The sequence below is a fragment of the Diuraphis noxia genome, unplaced genomic scaffold, assembly GCF_037042655.1.
Source record: "Diuraphis noxia isolate RWA-SAM2 unplaced genomic scaffold, SU_Dnox_SAM2 contig0001, whole genome shotgun sequence".
Lineage (NCBI taxonomy): Eukaryota > Metazoa > Arthropoda > Insecta > Hemiptera > Aphididae > Diuraphis > Diuraphis noxia.
Genome location: NW_028301711.1, coordinates 35,110,144 through 35,134,304, shown reverse-complemented (window position 1 = coordinate 35,134,304; position 24,161 = coordinate 35,110,144). Strand labels below are relative to the sequence as shown.

Here is a 24,161-nt window from a genome sequence, read left to right as displayed (position 1 = left end):
AAATATATTTGGTATTTTTTCTTAGATTCTTTATTTTTTATAGAATTGAAACATTATTTAAATAATAATTATTTATTAATAAAATAAAACGACTATGTTATAAATATATAAATATAATAACTACTTAAAAGCTTTATTTTAGTTGGTAGGTATCTAAGTTACAATCAAGAAGAAAATATTTGTTTAAATATTTATGTTCTATAAAAATAAAACATTACAGAGCAACAAACGTAAATCTTGAAATTTAAGCTCATCATTCTTAACATTAATAAATTATACTAGGTATTTAATTTAACCTTAATCCTATATTATATCTTAGAGCTATAGTTATCTGTATTGTCTGTATTCCATACTGAGAATTGAGGTATTAATATGTAACCCATACAAATAAATAAAAATGAATTGTTTGGCTAACCTTCAAAACAGCTGAAGCGATATTGATGGGAGTGTTATAGAAATATAGACAGGTAGAGCCATATGTATAGCCCTGGACGTTTTCTCTCTGGGTTTTAACGATTCCGGAAGATCTTCAGTAAGAAAAAAATAAAAATATATAATTTATTTTTTATATGAACTATTCTGTTTTTTTTTTTAAATTTAAAACTGGTAAATGTAGAACAAATAATATTTTTGGGATATTAGAGAAGTGGAATAATAACAAATTACAACACTAGTCCGTTATAAGTTATCCAAATTCCAAATATATATTTTTATTTTTAAATTCTAACAGATCATAAGATCCAAGCACAATATATATAATAGTACGATATTGAAAATAATATTAATAATACAAATGATAATAACCACAATAATATCTACAATAATAATAAAAATAATACCTACAGAATACATTAAAAACATAAAAATCTATTTACATAATTATTAAAACATTCCAATATACCTATGGCCTTTCATTTTTCATTGAAATGCTTTATAGCTCTACACCAACTCAAGTGTATCTAGTATATCATTATTATAAATTAAATATTTAAAATATGTTAAAAAAGTTATGTGAAAATATTTCAATATAATTATTAATGAATTCTAATAAATAAGTTTCTGCTGGAAAGTCAGATTAATTTTTATTAACTATTGAAATTAGGTTTTTTCTACATAAGATATTTACCCTAAATTAATGATTTATCAAAGAACGATTTTCTAAAATTCTACAGGTGCAGAAACAGCTTTTAAGACATTAAAAATTATATTCATAGACCATAGTTGCAATGTAATTTTTCAAGATTGACTTTTTTAACTAACAATGCGTCATTGCTCTCAATTGAATACGAAGTAGCAGAAACATTAGATTATGACCCAAAAATTTGCACTTCAAAAATTAATAATAATAAAAACAAAAACAATTTAACTACATATTACAGCGGTTCCCAACCTTTTTAGCTGTGCGGACCACCAATAATGTAAAAAAAAACATTGTGGCCCACTTACCAATAACATGCAGGCAGTGGCGTGGCGAGGTAAAAGTTACATGTGGGCGAAGTGGACTTAAAGAGGCCCTTTTAAAAATTTTTTTAACTTCTGTCATATTTCTCTATGGTTAATTATAAAGCCCTATGGAACGCGAGGCCCTTTGAGGTGTGAGGCCGTGGGCAATGGCCCACGCCGCCCACGCCTAGCGCCGCCACTGCATGCAGGTATGAAATATATACATACAAGATGATAGAACAAATATAGACCTGAATTAAAATTTTCAGACTAATCAGACCATTGGCATATGCACTTGACCAGCGTCCGCAGCCCAGTACCATGGTTAAGTTAGGTTAGGGAACCACTGACCTATAATATTTTTACATTTTAATTATTTCAAAATAGACCAGTGACATTATTAAAATTATTTTTTTATTTTATTTTATTTTTATTATTGATCAAAAGACATCGGCGACAACGGCCATTAGTCGTAAACATTACGTTGATTACATTTTTTTTTTTCTAGTATCTTAAATATAATATTTTAAATTAAATTGTACAATTCATATTTTCTTTAAAAAGTCAAGATTTGGAGTGTAGAGTCTGCATTTGGACCGAGGGCTGCGTCTACAGTGGTTGGGATGTTCAGCTGAGAGTACATCTGTGTATTGACGGCATTCTGTGAGGATATGTTGGACTGTTAGTTCGGTACCACATGTTTAAAATTGTTTATTGTATATATTATATATAACTCATGTTATTTCATTGTTTAATATATTAAAAATTAAAATAGATTTTTATTGACAATTATTCAATTGAACCTATTAGAATAATTAAATTTTTTTGCAAGGACATTTAATAAATACCTTTTTTACTTTGTGCATTACCACATGGAGACCGTACTGTTTTCACATCACATAGCCCCCATGCATCATCGTTTATTTGTTAAAAATATTTAAACTTCAATCTGATCCCTGGTGGCAAGTGGACACTGATATATGCGCATATCGCATACCTACCATTTGGAATCTTACAATTATTGCTATTTGATTGGAAATAGATGGGAGTCTGGGAAGTACCTCACTTACTCCCTCACATGAAATATATCCATTAGAGAATGATTTGTTATGTTTTCGCGAGCTGACCTAAGTCCGCCGCCCTAGACGTCACGTTCCTAAGTCCTCTTATTTATTTTTTTATAATAAATACCTTTACCTACCTTAGTTGTATTCATATTGTATATTATTATATATATATATATATATAATCTAGACCTATAAGGTGTGACACACTATTAATAAAAATTGGTTGGATTGAAAACTAATAACTTGTAAGTGATAAACTAGGTAATAAGTTATTATTAATAACCAATAGGTTTAGGGTGATTCATTTATTAAACAATTTTATTTAAACCATTATTAGGGGGCCCTAGTATTAACCAAACTATGCGCCAATAGCCATTTTAAGTGTATAGCCATTTAGGAATAGAAACCTTTCATATTATTAAATATATTTAAAAATATTTTGCATCAGGCCTTGCAAATTCTCAAGCCGGCACATAGGTATGATACCTACTTATACACGGACTAAGATATCTTAGTCCGTGAGTACACATGTCACATACAGTTTTGTATAATGGTAGGTATAATGTATATTATGTAAAAAATAAATTATACAATTTTATTTACTTATTGACTTTTTATTGGTGATTACTGATTATCTATAGTTGTTTCAATAATATTTTATATTATAGTGAATATAGGCAAAGTATATAGTATATATATATATATATATATATACTATACTATACTAGCTCCACTTATATCCAGTAGTGGTCCAAAAAAAAAAAAAAATTACTCAAATAAAATTGTGATATTGTATATTTTGAGTTGTACAAATATAATATTTTATTTATTTACTTTTTAAACAAAATATATCATATAATAAATATTATATATTTATAGTACTGGTGTCTGAAAATACATGGTTAGGTTAGGTTAGGTTAAGGTCTTACAATTTATTACACGATCATGAAAAAATACAAAATAAATATGATGTGGTAAACATTATGGCATAAAAGTAAATATATAAGTATTTAAAATTTCATTTATCAGTCTAGTACTCTAGTGGAACAATGATAATTTCAAAATAACTCTTATTTATATATATATATATATACATTTTGTATTATTATTAAATGTGGATAACAAAAAAATAAAAATATTACATAAGTACATGTTTTCAATTTATTTTTTAAATATCTACTGTAAATAATAAAGAAAAATGTAAACAGTAATATTAATAAAATAAATAATTATTAAACTAAATGCATTTAAAAAAAAAATCAACACAAAAATATCCAAACATTATTTCAGTCAATTATTTAAAATATATAATAAAACTAAAGCTGGACAAATAACATTATAACATTAGTATGTGGGAAACTAAGTAAAAATTACACAAATACAAGGTGCAGTATTATTTTCTATTAGCCATAAAGATAATGCATAAAAAAAATAGCCTGACTTATATCAATATGAATGATATTACAAAATTAGTATTATGCTGAATTATAAAACTATAGAATTAGTTATTTCTAGAATGGTTCTAAGTTTTAAACATAATTTTTTTTAGAACTTTTAAATTTACCCTTGATGCACTTAATAAATAAAATCATAAATACCAAACATTATATTTATTAATAATGTAGAGGTTAATTTACTTAATTTTTTAAATTGTATTGATTTTATTACATACTTTAATTAAATTATTTTAACTATTAGCATTGTGGTAATAATTTTAATTCAGTCTATTATCAGTACAGTATAAACTATATTAGAAGGCACATTTAAAAACTTTCACATATTATTCTAATATCTAGTTCAATAATTTGATGACAAATTATTCTAAACTTAATAGTAAAATTGATGAAGTTTGTTGTAATAAAAATAATCCCCTTAGACTAAAGTAAAACTTAACTTATGCAACAAAATTTAAAAAATATAATTCTGTTACTCCAAATAGAACTGAAATAAAGTTAATCAAAAATATTTTAAATAAATGTAAAGCCTAGAATAATTCACTTAATAATACGGTAAAGTTGTATTATATTTTATTAAAATTAACATAAGATATAATCATTCATTCACGTTAAGCCATAAAAATATTGGAAAAAAATAATACCTAATTCTCTTTATTTTTTCCTCCTTTTTTTTTCCGGTTCTGGACAATTATCTATAGCATTTTTATTAGTACACAATACTGCTAATAGTTTTCTATGGAGTTTTCTTTTAGCCAAATCCAAATCACTCATGTTCGATTCATTTTTAGGTGAATTGGATTCCAATAACTTAATTATGTCATCAATGTTTGCTTGACCATCAGAACACTGATGACGTAAGCTTCTTGATATAGCACGTCTTTGGTGATCCAACTGTGGAAATAGATCTTTAGATACTTCTAACGCACTATTAGCAGCATTCATTTCAGCTCGTTGTATACTATGGCCAGTTGCCTGTGACAACCTCACACTTTTAAAATAGACAGCTACTGTATATTTTCGACCATTAGTTGGTCCCATACATTCTATCACTTTATATACTGGTATATCTGGTTCACCGCCATCAACTGATCGTAATGTTAAACAACATTGCTGTAGTTTAGATTTTGGGTCATTCCAGTCTTGTTTCAGAATGAAATCATGCAGACGAGGGAAAAAACATACATTACAGAATGCTTGGCAGAATGTAAGCCCTTTGTCAATGTATAAAGCACCAAGAAATGCTTCTAATAAATCAGCTCTATCTTTTGTTTTTAATTCGGCTTTTGGATTTGCATAAAGTGCATAACTGACCATGCCTAAATCGTCGCATACTACAGATTGAGTTCGATTGTTTACCAAAGAACTACGAAGGAGAGATAGATGACCTTCGTGATGTTCTGGAAAAAATTTATACAAATAGTCTGAAGCTATTAATTGTAGAACAGTATCTCCCAAAAACTCAAGCCGTTGATTTGAACCAAGTGTTAAATTTGTGAAGCCCACACTTCTGTCAGTAAACGCTCTAGCTAACAATCTTATATGGGTAAATTTTATACCAATAGAGTCTTCAAAACTTGTAAGTTTTTGAAGTAATGGTAATTTTTTAATCCATTTACGATCACCTTCAGGTTCTTGTTGTTGCAGAGGATGTCTTGGGTAGTTCTCCCAAATATCCAGATATTCTGGTGAATTCTTATAAAATGTTTTGCCAAACACACGATCAGCTACATCAATACCTCCATCTAAAAATAGTGCACCCATCAAAGCTTCAAAACAATTAGCCATTGCATGCTTCAGCTCAGAATCATGACACAAATCTGAGCCATGAGCATATAGCATAAAATCATCGAGCTTTAAAGTCTTTGCCAAAACAGCAAGATGTTGATTTTGAACAATAGCCGCTCGAAATGTAGCTAATCCTCCTTCTTCAATGTCTGGAAACATATTAAATAAATGAATAGAAGACACAAATTCAACGACAGCATCTCCCAAAAATTCTAGACGCTCATTGTGCATTATATTTGATTCCATTTCTGATTTTTTACCAAACCGTGACATTATATTAATCAATGTATTTATACCTCTTTTTCTTGTATTCATGTAATGAATACGTCTATCTCCATACTCAGGTTGTCTTATACCACAGTTGGTAAGAGTATTTCTTGCGTGATCGGGATTGGTACCAAAATTTTCTCTATATGAAGGGTGAGTTAATGCAAGCTGAAGTAAATATTTGTTCTTAAATTTATATTCTATAGTATCTTCTAAGTATTCTAAAGATTTATGAAATCTAAAATGACATACAAGTACTGGTAAAAGCATAGCATGCTGAACAATATCACACATGAGTCCAGTTTTAAAAAATCCTTTGCTAGAAACTGCAGCAGTCACTCCACGTTTCATTTTATTATGGGATCTCATTTCTTGTAAAGCTCTTTCTTTGATTTCCAGTTTTCTTTTATCTTCAAATGATGGTTTGGGCATATTTGCTAGAAGATGTCTAAATTTCACATAATCACGCCAGCCTTTTTGATAATCTGGATTACCGGCATAACTTAGTTGAGGTGGTCGAATACCAAAATGTACTAAAACTGGATAACCATCATTTACATTTTTTTCATTAGCCTCATTCACAGTATCTCTATCTAACTGATCAACACGTATTGAGAATGGTTTAGTCCTAGGGTTTGTAACTATCATACCTTTATATTCATCTACTATATTTTGCCATTCATTCATAGGCATATTTTTTAAAGCAGACAAAGAGCTCTCTTCAAAAAGTAATTTGTTGCTCTTTAAAAGATACTTAAGTACTTCATTCATAGAAAGCACTTCTTTGCCATTACCAGACAAATCTTTTACAAAGCGAGGCATAAAATGAAATTGAGGACATCCATTTTTATTACCTACACCATGCAAGTCTAAATCAACCAATTCCAAAATATCTTTAAACAAATAATCATAAAATAATTGCAACTCTTTCACTATAAAGTTATCCGGAATCTTTTCTTCAATGTACAATATTGCATAATTAGTGTTGAAACGAATAACTTTACATGTAGGTAAAATTGGAATAGGATAGTGTGATAGCAATGAGAAACCTTCAAAGGTATACTTATTTTCATTATATTCAATAACTGTAGGGCACTTCAATAAAAAGTTTGTTGGAGGAGTAATAGTAATTCTATAATGAAATAACTTGTCACTATTATTGGAATTTGGTAAACAAGGTTCAAAGGGACCTTCTCCAACATAAATATTATGTCGTATACCAGATCTCTGAGATTTAACACTACATTTACACATTGGACCATCATTCATTTCTCCAATCTCATTAAACCACAATTCTGAGTGAAGTCTATCTGGATGTGAACATTTTCTATTCAGTTCTTTAATAGTGGAATTTTCTTTTTCGTCATCTTCGTCCTCATCAGATGTACTAGAACCATTACCTGAACATACATGTTTACGAACATTAACATTGACTTTACGAGGTTTACAAAGAACTGGTTTTTTTTCATTTATATTAGAAACCCGTTTTCCTAAGGTGTTTTCAAATTCAACACATGTATCTAGTGCAATCTTATTTCCAAATGTAACCTCTGAATCACTGTCCGGTATTTTATAATATGCATCTGTTGGTGCTGATCTACTCCACTTTTTTTGTTCATAATCAATTATTTGTTCAATAGACATATTAGATAATTTTTTCATTTCAGACATTTCACTTGACATTTCTTCATTTGTTTTCATATATCTATCACTTTTATCCTTACTAATATTACGAGATTTCGGGGATGAAGAATGGTGAGAATGTTTTGAAACACTTTGAGTATGGATTGATGTTGATGAATGTTTTCTACTAGTACTTTTTACACCATTATTCAAAAATTTAGAAGTTAAATCAAACCATTCATCTTTTTTTTTTGACTCTTTTTCATCATTACATGGTTGATTAGATAGATATTGCTGGTTATTTACTGGCGCTTTATAAGTGCTTGATTGATTAACATGTAAGGGCATATTAGGTGTATATTTATCATTATAGCTTAAACTATTTGATGAAGATTGTATATATTCATTAGTAAATATTTTTTTTGTTACACCGGGTAATGATTCATTAACAAAGTATTCTGATGTCTGTGGTTGTTGAGATTGAGGTACATTAGTATAGGAATACAAAGTTGAAGGTACATAATTACCATTGCTATAATTTGTAGTAAAGGGACTTGATGATGGAATCAAAGATTCATTAACATACGGCACATTTGTAGGCATCACATTGTACCCCGTATTGAAATGTCCACTAACATTGTTATAAGCAAATGATGTAGATACATGTGTACTATTATAATAATTATTTGTATCAATGTTTTTAACTTGCTGCATATCATATCCATTATTATTATAGAGATTAGTATAAGTCATTGATTGGTTTTGCTGGTAATCAAATGAAGACTGATATGAACCTTCCATTGTTATAAAATAATTATATGATGATGTTGTGTTTCTATATAAATTATACTAATAATTTACTGTGGTTCTTCATAACAATTGAGCCTGAAAAAAATGTCATAACAATAAATTAAAATTATTCATAAAAGTATAAATATTAAAATTAGTTTTTATTTGACATTTTTCATTCAATTCATTAATTGAATTTATTAACTAATATCAATTTATTTTACAGTAAAATATTCCATAACTTGTGATTTATTATTATTAATTATTGCAATAATAAGAAAAATATTTCTGATAATTTATATCAAACTCCATATTAAATAAATTGTGATTAATACACATCTTTCAGAGTATCATTTGAAGCCTATATAATGTGATAATTTATTTATAATTTATTAATTTTTAGATTTAGAATTTTTTAGTTACAAAAATGCTAAAAAATGTCACATATTTTTTTTCTATTCATTATAAAAGTATGATACTACTATAAACTTGTAATTTCCGAATAGAAACCTCTATTTTGAGTTGTAAATTTAGAAAATAAACAAAAAATGATGACTTCACAATTGTTTCTAAAGCCTATCTTAAATATCAAATTTGTCTGATTTTTAATTGATCAAAACAAGGTGATATTTTTTCAAAGGAGCCAACTATTTAAAAGATTAAAACTACCCTATATTCAACCATAACTTAAAGTGTTGCAATAGAAAATTATTTGAATCATTATTGATTTTTTTATATAAAAATAGGTACTTAAAAACAAAACAAAATTAATTAAAAAAAACTCCTCATAATAATGTTATTGAAATTGTAGTAAACAGAGAATTTATAGTTAACCTCATAATTAACAAACTGAAAAAATAGATAGATAAAATGCCTTTTTATATTACTATATAAATTGAATTAAAGTGAGGTAAAAAGATATTTATACTATAAGGTATAAAGGTAGTATGAGCTTGTATAACTTCATAGATAATATTAAACTACTTAATTAATAATTATAAACAGCTAATAAGTTTCTGCATTATTTGTTTTGATACTTAAATTTTTATCAATGTGAATACATAGCCAGGTGCGGACTAGCGAAAAAAGGCACGGGGTGCCAAATAATTTAAAGGGCAAATAACAAAAACGTTTGGGGCAAATTTAAAATATTATGTAGATGATTTGTAAAATATTAAAAAAATTTATTTTGTTTTAATAAAATATTGAAAATATGCAAAAATCGTAAATACTAAATAGGTAATAAATTACAATAAACATTCAAACAAAATTGTACAATATTAGATTACAATTTAAAAACAAATCAGATCAAATTTTAGATAAAATTTATTTTAGGCTAAGAGATGCTGTAGCATCCCAGTCAGTATGTGCCTGTGCATAGTATAATGATAATACAGTTTCATTTTTTGATTAATTGAATTTAACATATAAGATAAATTACACAAGTTTGTCTGTATTTAAAAATGTAATATTAGTGATAATTTATACTTCGTTAAAACTTAAATTCATACAAAATTGTTATAAATGACTTGCAAATAATATGTTACAAAATGCTATCATATAGAAGTAATAATTGTAAGTTCTGACTGATAGAAAGTAACTGGGACAGATATTGTAAATTGTTTAATGAGATAATAAGAAGCAGTCAACATTGGAAATAATAACATATTTTCAATATTAATTGATCAATGGTTTGCATTGCCACAGAAATTGTATAATTTTGATACTGTACAAACCAAAACAGGGCAAAAAATAAAGTATCATTTTAATACATACAAATTATAATGATTGTAATATAACATATTAATTAATTACAGTAAAAGTGAAAAAAAATTGTACAATAGAGAATCAAAAATATTATATAATATATATTTATAAGTTAATAATGACCTATACCAAGATATAAGGCTATATCAAAATAAAAAAATCAATATAATTGATAATAAGTAGACATACCTACTCTTAGAAAATATGATAACACCAATATAATTTTATATAATATTCTAGTAGCTCGTTGGCTAATAAGTATAGTCACTAATTAGTAATTAACATTAATGTATACATATAATAATGTGCATTTAAAATGTCTATGACAATGCCTAGTAAAATAATTAAGTGTCGATAAAAATATTAAATACTTCATACTATTTAGATTAATTTCTTGTTTGATAATAATTAAATACTGGTAAAATAATGATACTTGTTTGTTGTCGCCCCGCCAGTGTTAAATAAAAAAATAATTATGTAAGATTGTTAGAAAGCCTATAATAATTTGCAGCAAGCGGGATTCATACATAATACCGTTAACCACACCTATAATTTTGTTGATCCGTACACAGGGGAACACACCCAAAATATCGAGAGGTTATGGGGTTATGCAAAGTGGGGAAATAAAAAGCATGTGGAATTAATAGGAATTGATGTGGAGAACACGTCTCGGGAAACAAGATCATTTCAAGCTATTTTTAAAGATATTTCAGAGTTCTGGCCTCCTTTGTAATTTAACATATTTTTTTTAAATTTATAATTATATTACATTTTTAAAATTTGAATTTTATACTTTTATTGTATTTTTTTATTTAACACTGGTGGGGGGATACATTTTTTACGGGGCAATAACAAAAAAGTACCAAAATAACTCCAAAAAATTAAATTTTTATTTTAATATGTCTAAGATGGACCACAAAACTATAGAGTGCCCCTATATATTGTATTCAAGAGGTAAACCACAAACAGTGGATAGGTAAGCTATTTTAGCACAAGCAGGAAAGACTTTAGTCTACCTACCCACCCAATATTTTATCAAACACGTAAAAAAAATGTATACCTATTATTAGATCTCAAATTTAAATGCCCTGAATATATACAAAACGTATTTTACATGACTAATTGTATTTATATTATATTCATTCGTTTGTTATTAGGTATAAATATGAAAAAAATAAAATAAAATAAATTACATTACATTACACTGTACAATCAGAACTTCTTTAGTACTTTTTAATTTAATGATCAAAGGTGGTGATAGGAAATTATCTGATACTATACAGGGTGTCCCACAGAGATCTGACATTCTGACAAATGAAATATTTTTTGTTCTAATCAATATTTTAAAAAAATTTCTTTTAAATATAATTTATAGACACTAGCGCTACATTTTTTATTTTTATTTTTTAATACTGAAAAAAAAAACTTAAAATTGATAAAATTTTTTTCGAAATATTCAATATAGAAATTTGTAAATCTGAGTTTTAGAAAAATTTATATGGTAAAAACACTTATTTAAGTCAAATGGCTGATTTTTTACAATTTTTTTAAATATCAATATTTTCGTTAAGTAAATTACGATCTAGTTTATGATAAAAACCTTGTAATTTCAAATAATAATAAAGTTTTTTTTAAATATTTTATAAGAAAATTTTTAAATAAGTGCATGTTAAAATCTAATTATTTTTTTTATTGTATTTATTTTAATAATATGTGATGTAGGTATAAACTATAAATTACTATAATTTACCTAACAAAAATATTGATATTTCAAAAAATTGTAAAAAATCAGCCTTTTGATTTAAATAAGTGTTTTTACCATATACATTTTTCTGAAAATCAAATTTGCAAATTGGCTATATTGAATATTTCGAAAAAAATTGTATCAATTTTTAAGTTTTTTAAGTTTTTATTTTCAGTATTAAAAAATAAAAAATGTATTCTAAAAATGTAGCGCAAGTGTCTATGGATTATATTTAAAATAATTTTTTTTTAAATATTGATTAAAACAAAAGTTATTGCATTTGTCAGAATGTCAGATCTCTGTGGGACACCTGTATAGATCAAAACAAAAATAATCTATATTAAGTAGTATCATTGATTACAGAATAGACAGATAGCCCATGCAAAGTTAATATTTGGTGACCATGCGTAGGATGCAACCACTATGGAGCGCTAGTGTAGTTGGGATACAAGGAGGTGGTACCCCCATCATAGATGTTTGCCATGGATATGCAGGGAAGGGAAGAGGTGGCTTATCGCGAAGTGCCGATCTAAAAATAGAGTAATAATAAGAAACTGAAGATAATATACTGAAATGATTGGAAATAATAATTTTATTATATTATCATTTATTACTTTTCTATGATTTATTACTATCTTGTTCATTGTGGAGCAACCGCCTTACGGATTTTCTTGTTTTTTGAGTTTTAAGTTGCATTTGCATTTACAATTAAAAATTCTTAAACATATCTGGAAAAGTGGAAACAAGTGCCAATATTTAAATTGTGGAAAATCAAAGAAAATGTTTCCAAATTTAAAAATGTATCGTTTTCCAAAAGATGATAGAAAAGAAGTATGGATAATACATTCAGGTGAGTAATTAATTTTAAATTTAAATTTTTCTGTACCATTGCGAATATTTATAATTTTTTTTACACATATTTTTTATATCTACACAGGAAACACAAGTTTGTTTTCTGTTGATCCAGATAAACTCCACAATAGGTACATTTGTCAAGAACATTTCCCACCCGAAAGCTTTGTACAAAATTTTACTCAAAATCGTTTGATAGATACTGCTATTCCCTATAATTATCAATCTAAAACACAGCCATCTACATCATCAGGCATTAACCAAAATAATGAATCTCAGCAGGAGTATAATATAATGTCAACCCCAACTAAAACATATACACACTCAAAACCAGACATGGTAGAGTTAGTTTTTCCGAGCCCCCCTTCAACTTTTTCTACACCTCAAAAAATTAAAATAACAAATATCATAGACATGCCTAGCCCAAATTTAAAAAGAAAATCTGATTTGATAGAAATAGATACACCTAGAAAAATCAATTTAAAACTAAAATTAAAACTAAAAAACAAATTAATTCATAATAAAATAACTCAAATTTCAAAATTAAAAAAAAGAGTTAATACTTTTAAAACACATAATAATGCTAAGAATTCAATAAATATGCATAACTTTCCATCAATTAATTCTAAGGCAATGGTAACGATGCAATTAAAAGATAGGAGTCGTCTGTGGACATTAAATGAAAAAAATTTAGCTTTAAACTTATATTATAAATCACCAACAGCATATAAATTTTTACGTTCACAAAAAGTTAATATACCTGGGCCATCAACTATTCGTCGTTGGATTGGTCAATCAAAATTCTTACCAGGTTTTAGTAAATTATTTTTCAGTCATATACAAAAAAAAAATTGAGTCATCTGATTATAAAGAAAAAGCTTGCACTGTTTGTTTTGATGAAATGTATATAAAAGAATTTATAGAATATTCCAAAGAATTTGATTTTATTGAAGGTTTTGAAGATTTAGGTCATTATGGGAGGACCAATAAAAGTGCTAACTGTGTTTTAGTATTAATGGCACGTGGTATTTACTCTACATGGAAATTTCCAATTGCATATTTTCTTGTTCATTCTGGAGTTAACAAAACAATTTTAAAAAATTTAATAATTGATGTTTTACAAAAGCAAGGGCGGATTGGCCCACCGGGAATTCGGGAGTTTTCCCGATGGACTGGACGTCTGGACCGTAGGCCGACGTTATCTCCCACGTTTCTCAACTCGCCGACGACGCACTTGCGTGTTTTACTGTTCAGGTGTTCTAATATTAGTTTGAGTTTTTTGAAAATAATATGTGTGACAGACAACAGTTGAACAGTATGAGTGACAGAATTCCTGCTTCTAAAAGGAAAGGTGGTGCAGAAAGAAGTAGAGACAAGAAAAAGCAGCAACTCCATGAATCAGCAAAAAAATGCAAATCGATTATCGATGTTTTTGCCATTGCTAACAATAAGGTATAAAGAGATAGTAAATTTAATAATAATAACTTTTTGTAAAATGTATAAAACAATATAACTTTATGAAATAAAAATACTGTATAATTACATATAACAGGTAGTGCTGTACCTGTCAATTGATTTATGATTAAATTAACAAATTATTATTTTTTAAGTCAAAATCGAATTCAATTAAATACCAACTATTATTTATTTTAGACCATTCTAGAAAATGTGGAAGGTGTTGATGATAGTAATGATACAAGTGATACAACTATACTTGCTAAAAAACCAACTTATAACGCTTTAAAAAACTATGAAGATAGTTCTGCTTATGATTCTCCTGAAACTTCTTCTTTAGAATCTTCCTATCAACTAGTAAGCTTTAGTACAATTTGTTTGCTTTTTAATATACCTATCAACTAATTAGGTATATTGCTAGCCATTAAATTATTTATTTGTATACAATTAATAAATAGCGCAAAGTAGTTAGTTAAGTAAGTAATTAAGCATCTAACAATTGAATTAAACATATTTTGTTTTGAGTAAGACATATTGATTAAAAGAAAAACTATGTTCAATGACATGAGTTAACCTAGTACTTACTTTATACATTAACTATTAATATCTTTAAATATCTCTAAAAATATCTGTTTTGATACCTATTGCAAAAAGTAGAAGTGGCAATGTTCATTTATTTAAAATTGTTTTTTTATAAGTTCAAATTTGTCATTATATTATTTATAAATCAAAATATTAACAATGTTGTATCTTAGACACTGAATTGTAGGTATGTAATAGTAACTCAACAGTAAGTACATACCTATTGTACTTGTATTTATGTCAAAAGTTAAAAACTATTACTTTAGACCATTATTTTACTATTAAAATTTTTACTTAGTAAATTGATGGAAATATATTTTGGTTGATTGTAAATACAATTATATGATGCTTATTACTTATATTCTTAATGCTTAAGGCTTAATTTTTTTAATGCTTAATTTACAGGATGTAAATAAAATTAATAATACCGTTGTAGAACTTGATTTTGGTTCAGCTTCAGCTAATACTTCTACTGACTTCAACTATTTTAAAAAGCCAAAATCATTAACATTAGGAGAAACATTCGTTTCTTAATTAATTTGACGTCGACTAACCTGGGCCCATCACATCCACACCAAACGTATCGCACTGAATAACCGATCCCGTCAACTACGTTTCCTTCTAACATCTAAACACATCAATCTTAGCAACAAAGTACTTCTATACAAACTACTACTAAAACCCATATGGTCATATGGTATACAACTCTGGGGTTCGGCCAAACCATCGAATATAAAGAGAATTCAAACATTTCAATCAAAATGCCTTCGACAAATTACCAAAGCACCCTTCTATGTATCAAATGATACACTCCATAATGACCTCTCTATTCCAACAGTACAACATGTAGCCAAAACTCTGTATAAACGATTCCATTCAAATCTCTTCAACCACCGCAATCCTCTAATCTCAAACTTATTTACTCCCAGAATCCCAGGTGACCCTGGAAGACGTTTAAAACGCAAATGGTGTCGGGATCTCCTGACTGAATAAAACCCATCCACAATCTCAAGAAGTTCCATCGCTGGATGGATTCTTCACTCGTCATCAGTCCCTTTTATTTTATTTTATTTTATTTTTATTTTTATTTTTTTTTATTCTATTTCTTATCAACACTTATACTCATTGTAAAAATATATTTACAGATTGTATAATAAAACAAAATATACTAAAAAAAAAAAAAAAAATTAATTTGAACCATAAAATATAATATTAACAATAATAATAAATGTTATTATTAGTCGATGCTTAGTTATTAATATTTAGTTACAATTATTTGCATGTCTTTTTAGGTTGCTTGTGAAAGATCGTTTTCTATATTAAAGTATTTAAAGAATAGACTTCGAAGTACTTTAAATGAAAGCAAACTTGAAGCTTTTATGATTATGTCCATAGAAAAAGATACACTTTTCAACATAAACAATGATGAAAGAGAGCTGTCTTATTAAGTAATTTTAGTAATTTTGTAATAGACTAACCAAGTATGAGATGTTCATCAATCATAACTTAAAAAAAAAAATAAACTGAACTAAAACTGTATTAACTACTTGCTTGAATATATACTTTAACACTTACTTGAGTTATATTTTTTATGAAAAAAAATTGTTCTAAATAGTATAAATTAAAAAACAACTGATTCAGATTTTAAAATATAAAATAAGAACAATTTTAGACGGAGTTCTGAATTTCTAGAAATATCTAATGGTGATCTTGAGGCTGAACTTAATTCAAAAGAAAGAGAGTCAAATATAAAAACATTTTGCCACAATTTTTTATGTATAATACGATATCTATTATATACCTATTATAGTAAATTGGTTATTTTATGAAAATAAACAAATTTTGGTGGTTGAAACCTAAAAATTTCTTGAACTTGGCCGTAACATAACATCATTGACAAAGACTGTGCGCTGGTTTATTTACACTTTTCCCGCACCAAAATGTTTTCCCAATCCGCCCCTGTACAAAAGTTATTTGAGGTTGGGTTGTGTCCCAAAATTATAGTTTGCGATCAAGGCACAAACAACCAAAGCACTTTAAAATCATTAAATATTTCAGAAGATAATCCATTTTTTTTTATCAACAACAATAAAATTTTTTCTTTGTTTGATGTTCCTCATTTACTTAAAAGTATTAGAAATAATTTAATTAATGCCTGTTATATAAAAGATAATAAAATAATCTCATTTGATGATAAAAAAAAACATATGAGTTGAACAAACAAAATCATATAAGTAAGTCCCTCATCAAAATAACAGATGCACATATTACCCTAATTCTTTTCAAAAAATGCGTGTTAAATTAGCAGTACAATTATTAAGCAATTCCATGGCCGCAGCAATCCGAACTTGTTTACAAACAGGACAACTTCAAAGTAACACTTCATCAAATACTGCAGATTTTATTGAGTTTATTAATCATTTATTTGATTGTCTAAATAGTAAATCTTTATATAGCCATAATCCATACCTCTGTGCATTAACTGATCTAGGTACTGTAAAAAAATTTTTAATAGAAGCTTCACAATACTTCACAAATTTACAAAAATTAAAAAAAGGAAAATTATCTCAACCTCCCTGTTTTAAAGGGCTTACACAGACCATTAAAGGTGTATTGCAATTTTTTGAAGCAGAGAAATCTAATGATATTGTATTTTTAATGACTTGTTTAAATCAGGATGTTGTAGTCTTTAGTATTTTTTGACAAAATGGTGGTTATAACAAAAACCCAACACCTAGAACAATCAAAACTTCCATAAGAAGTAATTGTATTTTTTCTTTATGTACATCAAAAGCGACAAATCGCGAGGAAACCCAAGAAGATGATAATCCAATTATAATTGATCCAGTTAGTTCACTAAATAAAATATCTGATATCATCTGATTCCGACACAGAATGTAATTCTAATTTATCTCTCTGTTTTTTCTCATCTGACGAGGACTCGAATAATACTGATAGTAATAATAATGACACTTTAGAAGACTGTTCTGTAACATATTTCGCAGGATATTTGGGCTATAAATGTATGAAAAAATTTAATTGTAACCAATGTCAACTTGAACCATTTGTTGATAAAAACATAAATGATAAAAATCAGTTGCATCTTCTTAATAAAAATTATACTTCAATTGATAATGAAAGTGGACTTAAAGCACCATCAAATAGCTTAAATAATGTAGTAAATAAAATTTTAAATATTTTTGAAACCAATTATAAAAACTATTTGCATAAAAATAAAATAAAATTACAACTAACTGAGCGCTTAAAAAATAATAATACAATTAAAAAATGGTTTGATGAATCATTGACAAACTGCATAAATCATAAAATGTACATAATTGAACAACTTTTAATTTGTAAAATATTTAATAAAACAAAATTATTTTCAACTACCTCAAAATTAGCAAAACTTTCTAAATTAAAAATATTAAACCATATATAAATTAAATACATTTTTTCTTGTTCTGACCTTGTACCTATTTGCATAAAACAATATAGAAGCAGTCTTAACTGTCCTTTTTAGGACAATTCACATCAACTACATTAAATAGTTCTTTTCAGGACTATTTGCACCAATTACATTAAACTGTATTTGTTAGGACAGTTCACATCAACTACATTAAACAGTTCTTTTCAGGACTAAGCGTTGATTTTTATTATATTAAACAGTTCTTTTCAGGACTAAGCGTTGATTTTTATTATATTAAACAGTTCTTTTCAGGACTTAGCATAAATTTTTAAATAGTCTTTTTTAAGACTATTTGTTTCAATTTTATTAAACGGTTCTTTTCAGAACCAACAAACATCACAATTTACTTTTATTCTAATAATTATGCTTCAATATAAATGTATAAATGTATTTTACCCTTATTTTGTGTTTTTTTAATAATAAAGAAAATTTTTTATTTTTTAAACCACCTAGTATTTTATTTCTAATCTAGTTTAGCAATCTTGGTATATCTTCACTCAGAATCGTTTTTCATAATATTATATAGACTTATAGTTGGTTTCTAAACTTAACACATTCAGTATGTACTTATAATAACAAAACACAACTATTATTTTATTTATAAATTATATTAATAATTTAATTATGTATATAATTTATGTTGTTGTTGAGTTTTTATTCATTTTAAAATTTGAACACAAAAATGCAAAACAATGTATTTTATAAAGTATGAAAATACAATAAAATTAAAAATTACAATATGGTTAAAGATTTGCTTTATTTTTAAAACTTGGTAAATCTACTATAGTATGTAATGTTCAATTAAATATTTCCGCCCAAAGCAGATTTTACTGAATCGTAACATTCCAAACATCCAAACAAAATTGATCTTTCGTAATGAAATTACTTAATTATTGCTTTATGTAGTAAAATTCGACATAAAAATTAACAATTTTGTAAATATACTATATAGCGATAAAGGCAATCATAGCGCAAATGCGCAATGCTCAGAAAATAATAAATATAGGTTTATCCATGATAAAGTCATTAATAGGCTTATCGCTTTTTCTGTCACTGCCTCAAACCGGTCTAGGACTATGTTATTCGCCGTCAGTAGTAATAATATAAAATTAATTCATACAACGCTACCTATCGGCAGCTATCATAATTAAAATTGTAGTTGTCAAAAATCCCTATAGCATGGTCTATCTGTCTATTCTATAATCAATGGTAGTAGGTACCTATTATGTTTATATTTCAATGAAACCAATATTTTTAATCATATGAGAAATAGATCAAAAATACGTCAACAAATTTAAATATTTATTAAAAACTTAAGAATCGCTTCAAAAAATGTTATGGTTACAATATGGAGTACTAGAAACAGATTTTTAGTTTGAAAAGTATCGTGTAAGACAATCCAAAAAATGTCTCCGAATATTCAGATTATTCTGTTGCTAATTATTATTTTAATTAAGTGCTTGATATGATGAATATAATATACACACCTACTAAAAATTTGGAGTAACAGCTGCTCGTTTGAAACCTGTTCATAATGCCACTGACAAAAATCATAACAAAACTAAATGTATTTAGATATATCAGATCAAACCTAAATAGAATTTTACATTAGAAAAAAATACATCAATAAAATGCATAGGTATTTCAAACAATTTAAATATTGTCATATCCAATTCCAATATTTAACAAATTATTATGGAAATTAACATTTTTTAGATGAATGTAGGTATAATGTATAGTATAATATAATACCTAACCTTAATTAAAACTTATCATACTAAGAGTTAGTGAATATACATTGTACACTGTCTTCATGAAGACTTATTAATTTAAAACGGTGGAGTATTGGAATATATATTACCCTATACACCAGTTCAAATTGGTAAATCCTCATGGATAGCTTTGTACATGTGAATCATTGTGAAAATACTTACACTCACCATCTTCTTCCGATATTGATGTATTTTTCACAAAAGAATCATAGTTAAACGCATCCCGTAGGCGGTTGACCGTAGATGATCCTCAATGATTATTATCGAACGATATTAATGTTGAAATCGGATGTCGAGAGATGACAGTACTTGATTAACGTTAGTACGTAAATCGCATTATCGCCACACCAAATTGTGATATCAGTTAATTAGATGTGAACTTTCGACCAAAGGCCAGGGCGGTGAGCTGCACTCGTCTCGACTACTCGATAGCAGCAAAAAATAAAAAGATAATTAATGCATAAATCTACAAATTATTTGTTGATTCTCACGTTAAGACGTAAACATCGGGCATTCGGGCCTCGTCGCCTTGACAAATTGTAAATATTTTGTTGATCATGGACTCATGGTATCGGCGGGTATCGTAAATTAGTATAAAAATGAAAATGTGTTTGTGTATAGTAACTGTGTACCAACTTCCGACCATAGATATACTTCCGACGGGTACCGAGGTACTCGTTTTGAACTACCTTTGATCTCGTTCCTAACATACGACTGTACAGTGTTGTACGACACAATATAGCGCATTATTATTATACTCCTGCAATGCGCATTATTTAGTAGTCACTGGACGAGTGACAACGGCCTATATATTTTATTCAAAATTCATTATTAAACTATTCGGTGGTAATTTGATTTGGTTTTCTAAAAGAAACCAATTTTATAATTCAATCATTGATCATTATACTCGTATATATATAGCTGTATGGTTTACTCAAAAAACGAATCGTTTAAAGGGAGAAAGCTCAGTAATATATTTTTTATACAGAGTGAACCATTTATTGTTAGACACTCTTTATTTTAGAAAACACTGAAGTTTTTTCTGATAAAATTCGATTCCGATAAAATACTTTCCGATGAATTATTTTTCCGACAAAATACGGTTCTGATGAAATACGGTTCCAACATAATATTTTCGGTTAAATAATTTTTCTGAAAAAAAATATTCCGACAAAATATTTTTCCAACAACATACGGTTTCGAAAAAATATTTTCAGATGAATTATTTTTCCGACAAAATGCGATTCTGACAAAATACTTTCCGATGAATTATTTTTCCGACAAACTACGGTTCTGACGAAATACGGTTCCGACAAACCACTTTCAGACAAAATACAGTTCCGACAAAATATAGCCCCCCGTGATACCCTCTTAATAATAGCATATTTAATACGATAAAATGAACAATTTTTAATTGAATTCAGAATTTCTCTCCTAAACGTTTAAATTATGTATAATATTCACATCAATAAATTTCCTGTAAATGAAACACATCATTAGACTAAATATTGTCTTATTTAATATTTTATTTTAGATTGGTTAAAGCCTAAAGGATTCTATTTTACTTTTACTCATTCCTAATTAATTGCTTAGATGATGCATTATTTATTTAAAAATGATTTTTCTTCCGTTCATCATTTAGTTTTTTTGTTTCAAAAATTTCGTATGGCTAAGTGGCTGACACTAACTAGTTGGTTTGTAATCGTGTGATATTTTATAAACTACAGAATTTATGAAATATTTTTACAAGTTCATAGTGTCCGACACCTTATAACTTTATATTAAGGACATTTGAATTTTTTTTAGTTATTAGTAGAGCCCGGAATTATATTCTTTTGCATATTTTTTATGAGTCTATGCAGTCAGACGGGGGTTCGAAATCTTTACGAATCATGAAACAGGTGTAATAATGGCAAAAGTTTTTTTTGCATATTTTAGAATATTTCAAGATAAAAGAATATTTCGTATAATAAAGAATATTAGAGAATATATCGATTAATTTGTATAGATGTTCGATATTTTTGGTTGCAGTGATGTAAATAATATAAATTATATTATGTCCGATAATAGTGATAATGATATGATATTGAAAATATACTATACATTTATATACCATCGTCCATCGTATATACGATTGTTATACCCTGCGTAGTAATGTGCTGCAATCCACTGTAGTTTATAAGATATGTGACTTATCTAAGATTACAATGCCCGACAAAAAATGGAATTACTACACAAAAATAGCTAGCTCCAAGCAAAAAGCAATTTTTTTCATATTTTATTATGATTTTTAATGAATAGGTATTGGAAGAGTATTTTCAACTTTTTAAGAGAATATTAGCATCTTATCTTGGCTATTTTTAAAGAATATAATTCCGGGCTCTAGTTATTAGCTTACAATTCAATTACGAGCTTTGAATCTTACTATTATATATAGACATTTATTATTATATAAGGTATAGGTATAATAATCACTATAAAGGAACAGGCTAAATACTAACATATTTTTCGGCTATACTTACCTACTATAAATCGTCTAAAACAATAAATTGGTTCAGTTACAAAGTATTATTATATGAATTAATACTAACTAGTTAAGTAGTTATGCTAGAAAGTTACTTAAAAACCAACGTTCTAACTTAACTTTAACAATTTATTTAGTTAATGCCCTACAGCTTTGATTATATACTCATCACCTGAGACCTGACCAATTTTTAAGGCAATTCAATTGAACTTCCTAAAGTTCGTGTCCGGCGCGCCACTGGCTCTGCAAGAACAATATTAAAACAATTTTTGGTCATATTTTAAGAACATTATTGTGGTTGACATTATTTTTTTTCAGGAAATTTTCGGATAATTTTTAAGAAATTTAAATTTAAAATCTAACCATAATTATAACTTATAAGCAATTCATCCAACATTTTTTTTTCAATACATCATCAAAATACTCGAAATCAAAGTATTTAAAAAATATAGTTACTGCTTTAAAATACAAAATCAAAGCTGTATATAATATCATTCAAAAGAAAATATGAAACACTTTAAAAACAATAAACATTTTTAATTTGTTAAATGGTTTCCAATTATATCATCAAAACAATCATCATTAAGATCGTTATTAAAGTATAAATATAGTGCCATTGAATTAGTCGTAAATAGTCTGATAGGTTATATCTTATATATAGTTAGGTTAGGCTTATAAGTTATATATAATTCTATACTTGCAAAAAAGCAATTTATTAATTATAGGTATTTCTTAAATCAGCGATGGTTCCCAAACTTTTTCCTGAAGGTATAATGTCCTTTTTTGAATAACATTCAGCAACGGTTCGCTGCTGTGAACGCCATATACGAAACATAAATATTTAATTATTAAGATGACTTTATACCATGTATTTTATCCGTCTTCCAAGTACGTGACCTAGTTATATCAAAATTTACACTCAGCAGATCTCGTTTTGCTCCGTTATAGTTTAAAGTCTAGAGTGAATTGACCTCTTATACAAATTTAAAGATAAGATTACAAGAATATAATTTCGACGACCTCATGGGTTTTTTATATTTTAATCTTGAAGCGTGTTATAAGTATTTTAAGATGTACAAAAAATTTATAATTTTAAAATACTTAAACGGAGCCACAGGCGTGCGCATACATTTTTGGCAGGGTGGGCTAAATCAATTATGATTTAGATATTATGTACTTTAAGATATATTATCAATTCAAAATTTTTCAATTTTTCAATGTATTTAATTAATTATTATCATTGAAAATTGTTATTTTTAATTTTATCATCAAAGTTTCATGATAAAATTTTATCAGGTCACAATATGTATAACAAGTTCAGTGCAGCTCATCATAGGGTGGTCTATATGGCCCACCTGGCCCACCCCATAAGCATGCTTATGAATAAAGAAAGGGGCTATAAACGTGATTTCTGCAGAGTGTAAAATGTTCTAAGTATTCCGATTTGTAAGACGAAGCAAACATATACGGGTATAACGTCCTCTTAAGGCTATCTATACAATTAGTAATTGTTCTCATTGATAATCAATTTTTATAATTTTCTTAAATATTGTTCTAAGCATACA

At 27.2% G+C, this 24,161-nt stretch overlaps 2 protein-coding genes across 3 annotated transcripts; one reads left to right on the top strand and one right to left on the bottom strand.

Annotated features, from left to right (window-relative positions):
* Nucleotides 1-3,287: 3,287 nt before the first annotated feature.
* Nucleotides 3,288-20,723, bottom strand: drosha (ribonuclease 3 drosha). 2 transcript variants are annotated; one of them, XM_015516594.2, is made up of 3 exons: nucleotides 20,564-20,723; nucleotides 20,235-20,493; nucleotides 3,288-8,527 (listed from the first exon to the last, which is right to left on the bottom strand). In XM_015516594.2, exon 3 carries the CDS (start codon nucleotides 8,441-8,443, stop codon nucleotides 4,619-4,621), a length of 3,825 nt encoding a protein of 1,274 aa, XP_015372080.2. In that variant the 5' UTR covers nucleotides 8,444-8,527; nucleotides 20,235-20,493; nucleotides 20,564-20,723; the 3' UTR covers nucleotides 3,288-4,618. The 2 variants fall into 2 exon arrangements, with proteins under 2 accessions (XP_015372080.2, XP_015372082.2); XM_015516596.2 differs by having other exon boundaries at nucleotides 20,241-20,493.
* On the top strand, nucleotides 12,520-16,279 carry LOC149060603 (uncharacterized). The gene is made up of 4 exons (XM_089229780.1): nucleotides 12,520-12,792; nucleotides 12,880-14,246; nucleotides 14,448-14,606; nucleotides 16,124-16,279. Exons 2-4 carry the CDS (start codon nucleotides 14,085-14,087, stop codon nucleotides 16,277-16,279), a joined length of 477 nt encoding a protein of 158 aa, XP_089085906.1. The 5' UTR covers nucleotides 12,520-12,792; nucleotides 12,880-14,084.
* Nucleotides 20,724-24,161: the final 3,438 nt, after the last annotated feature.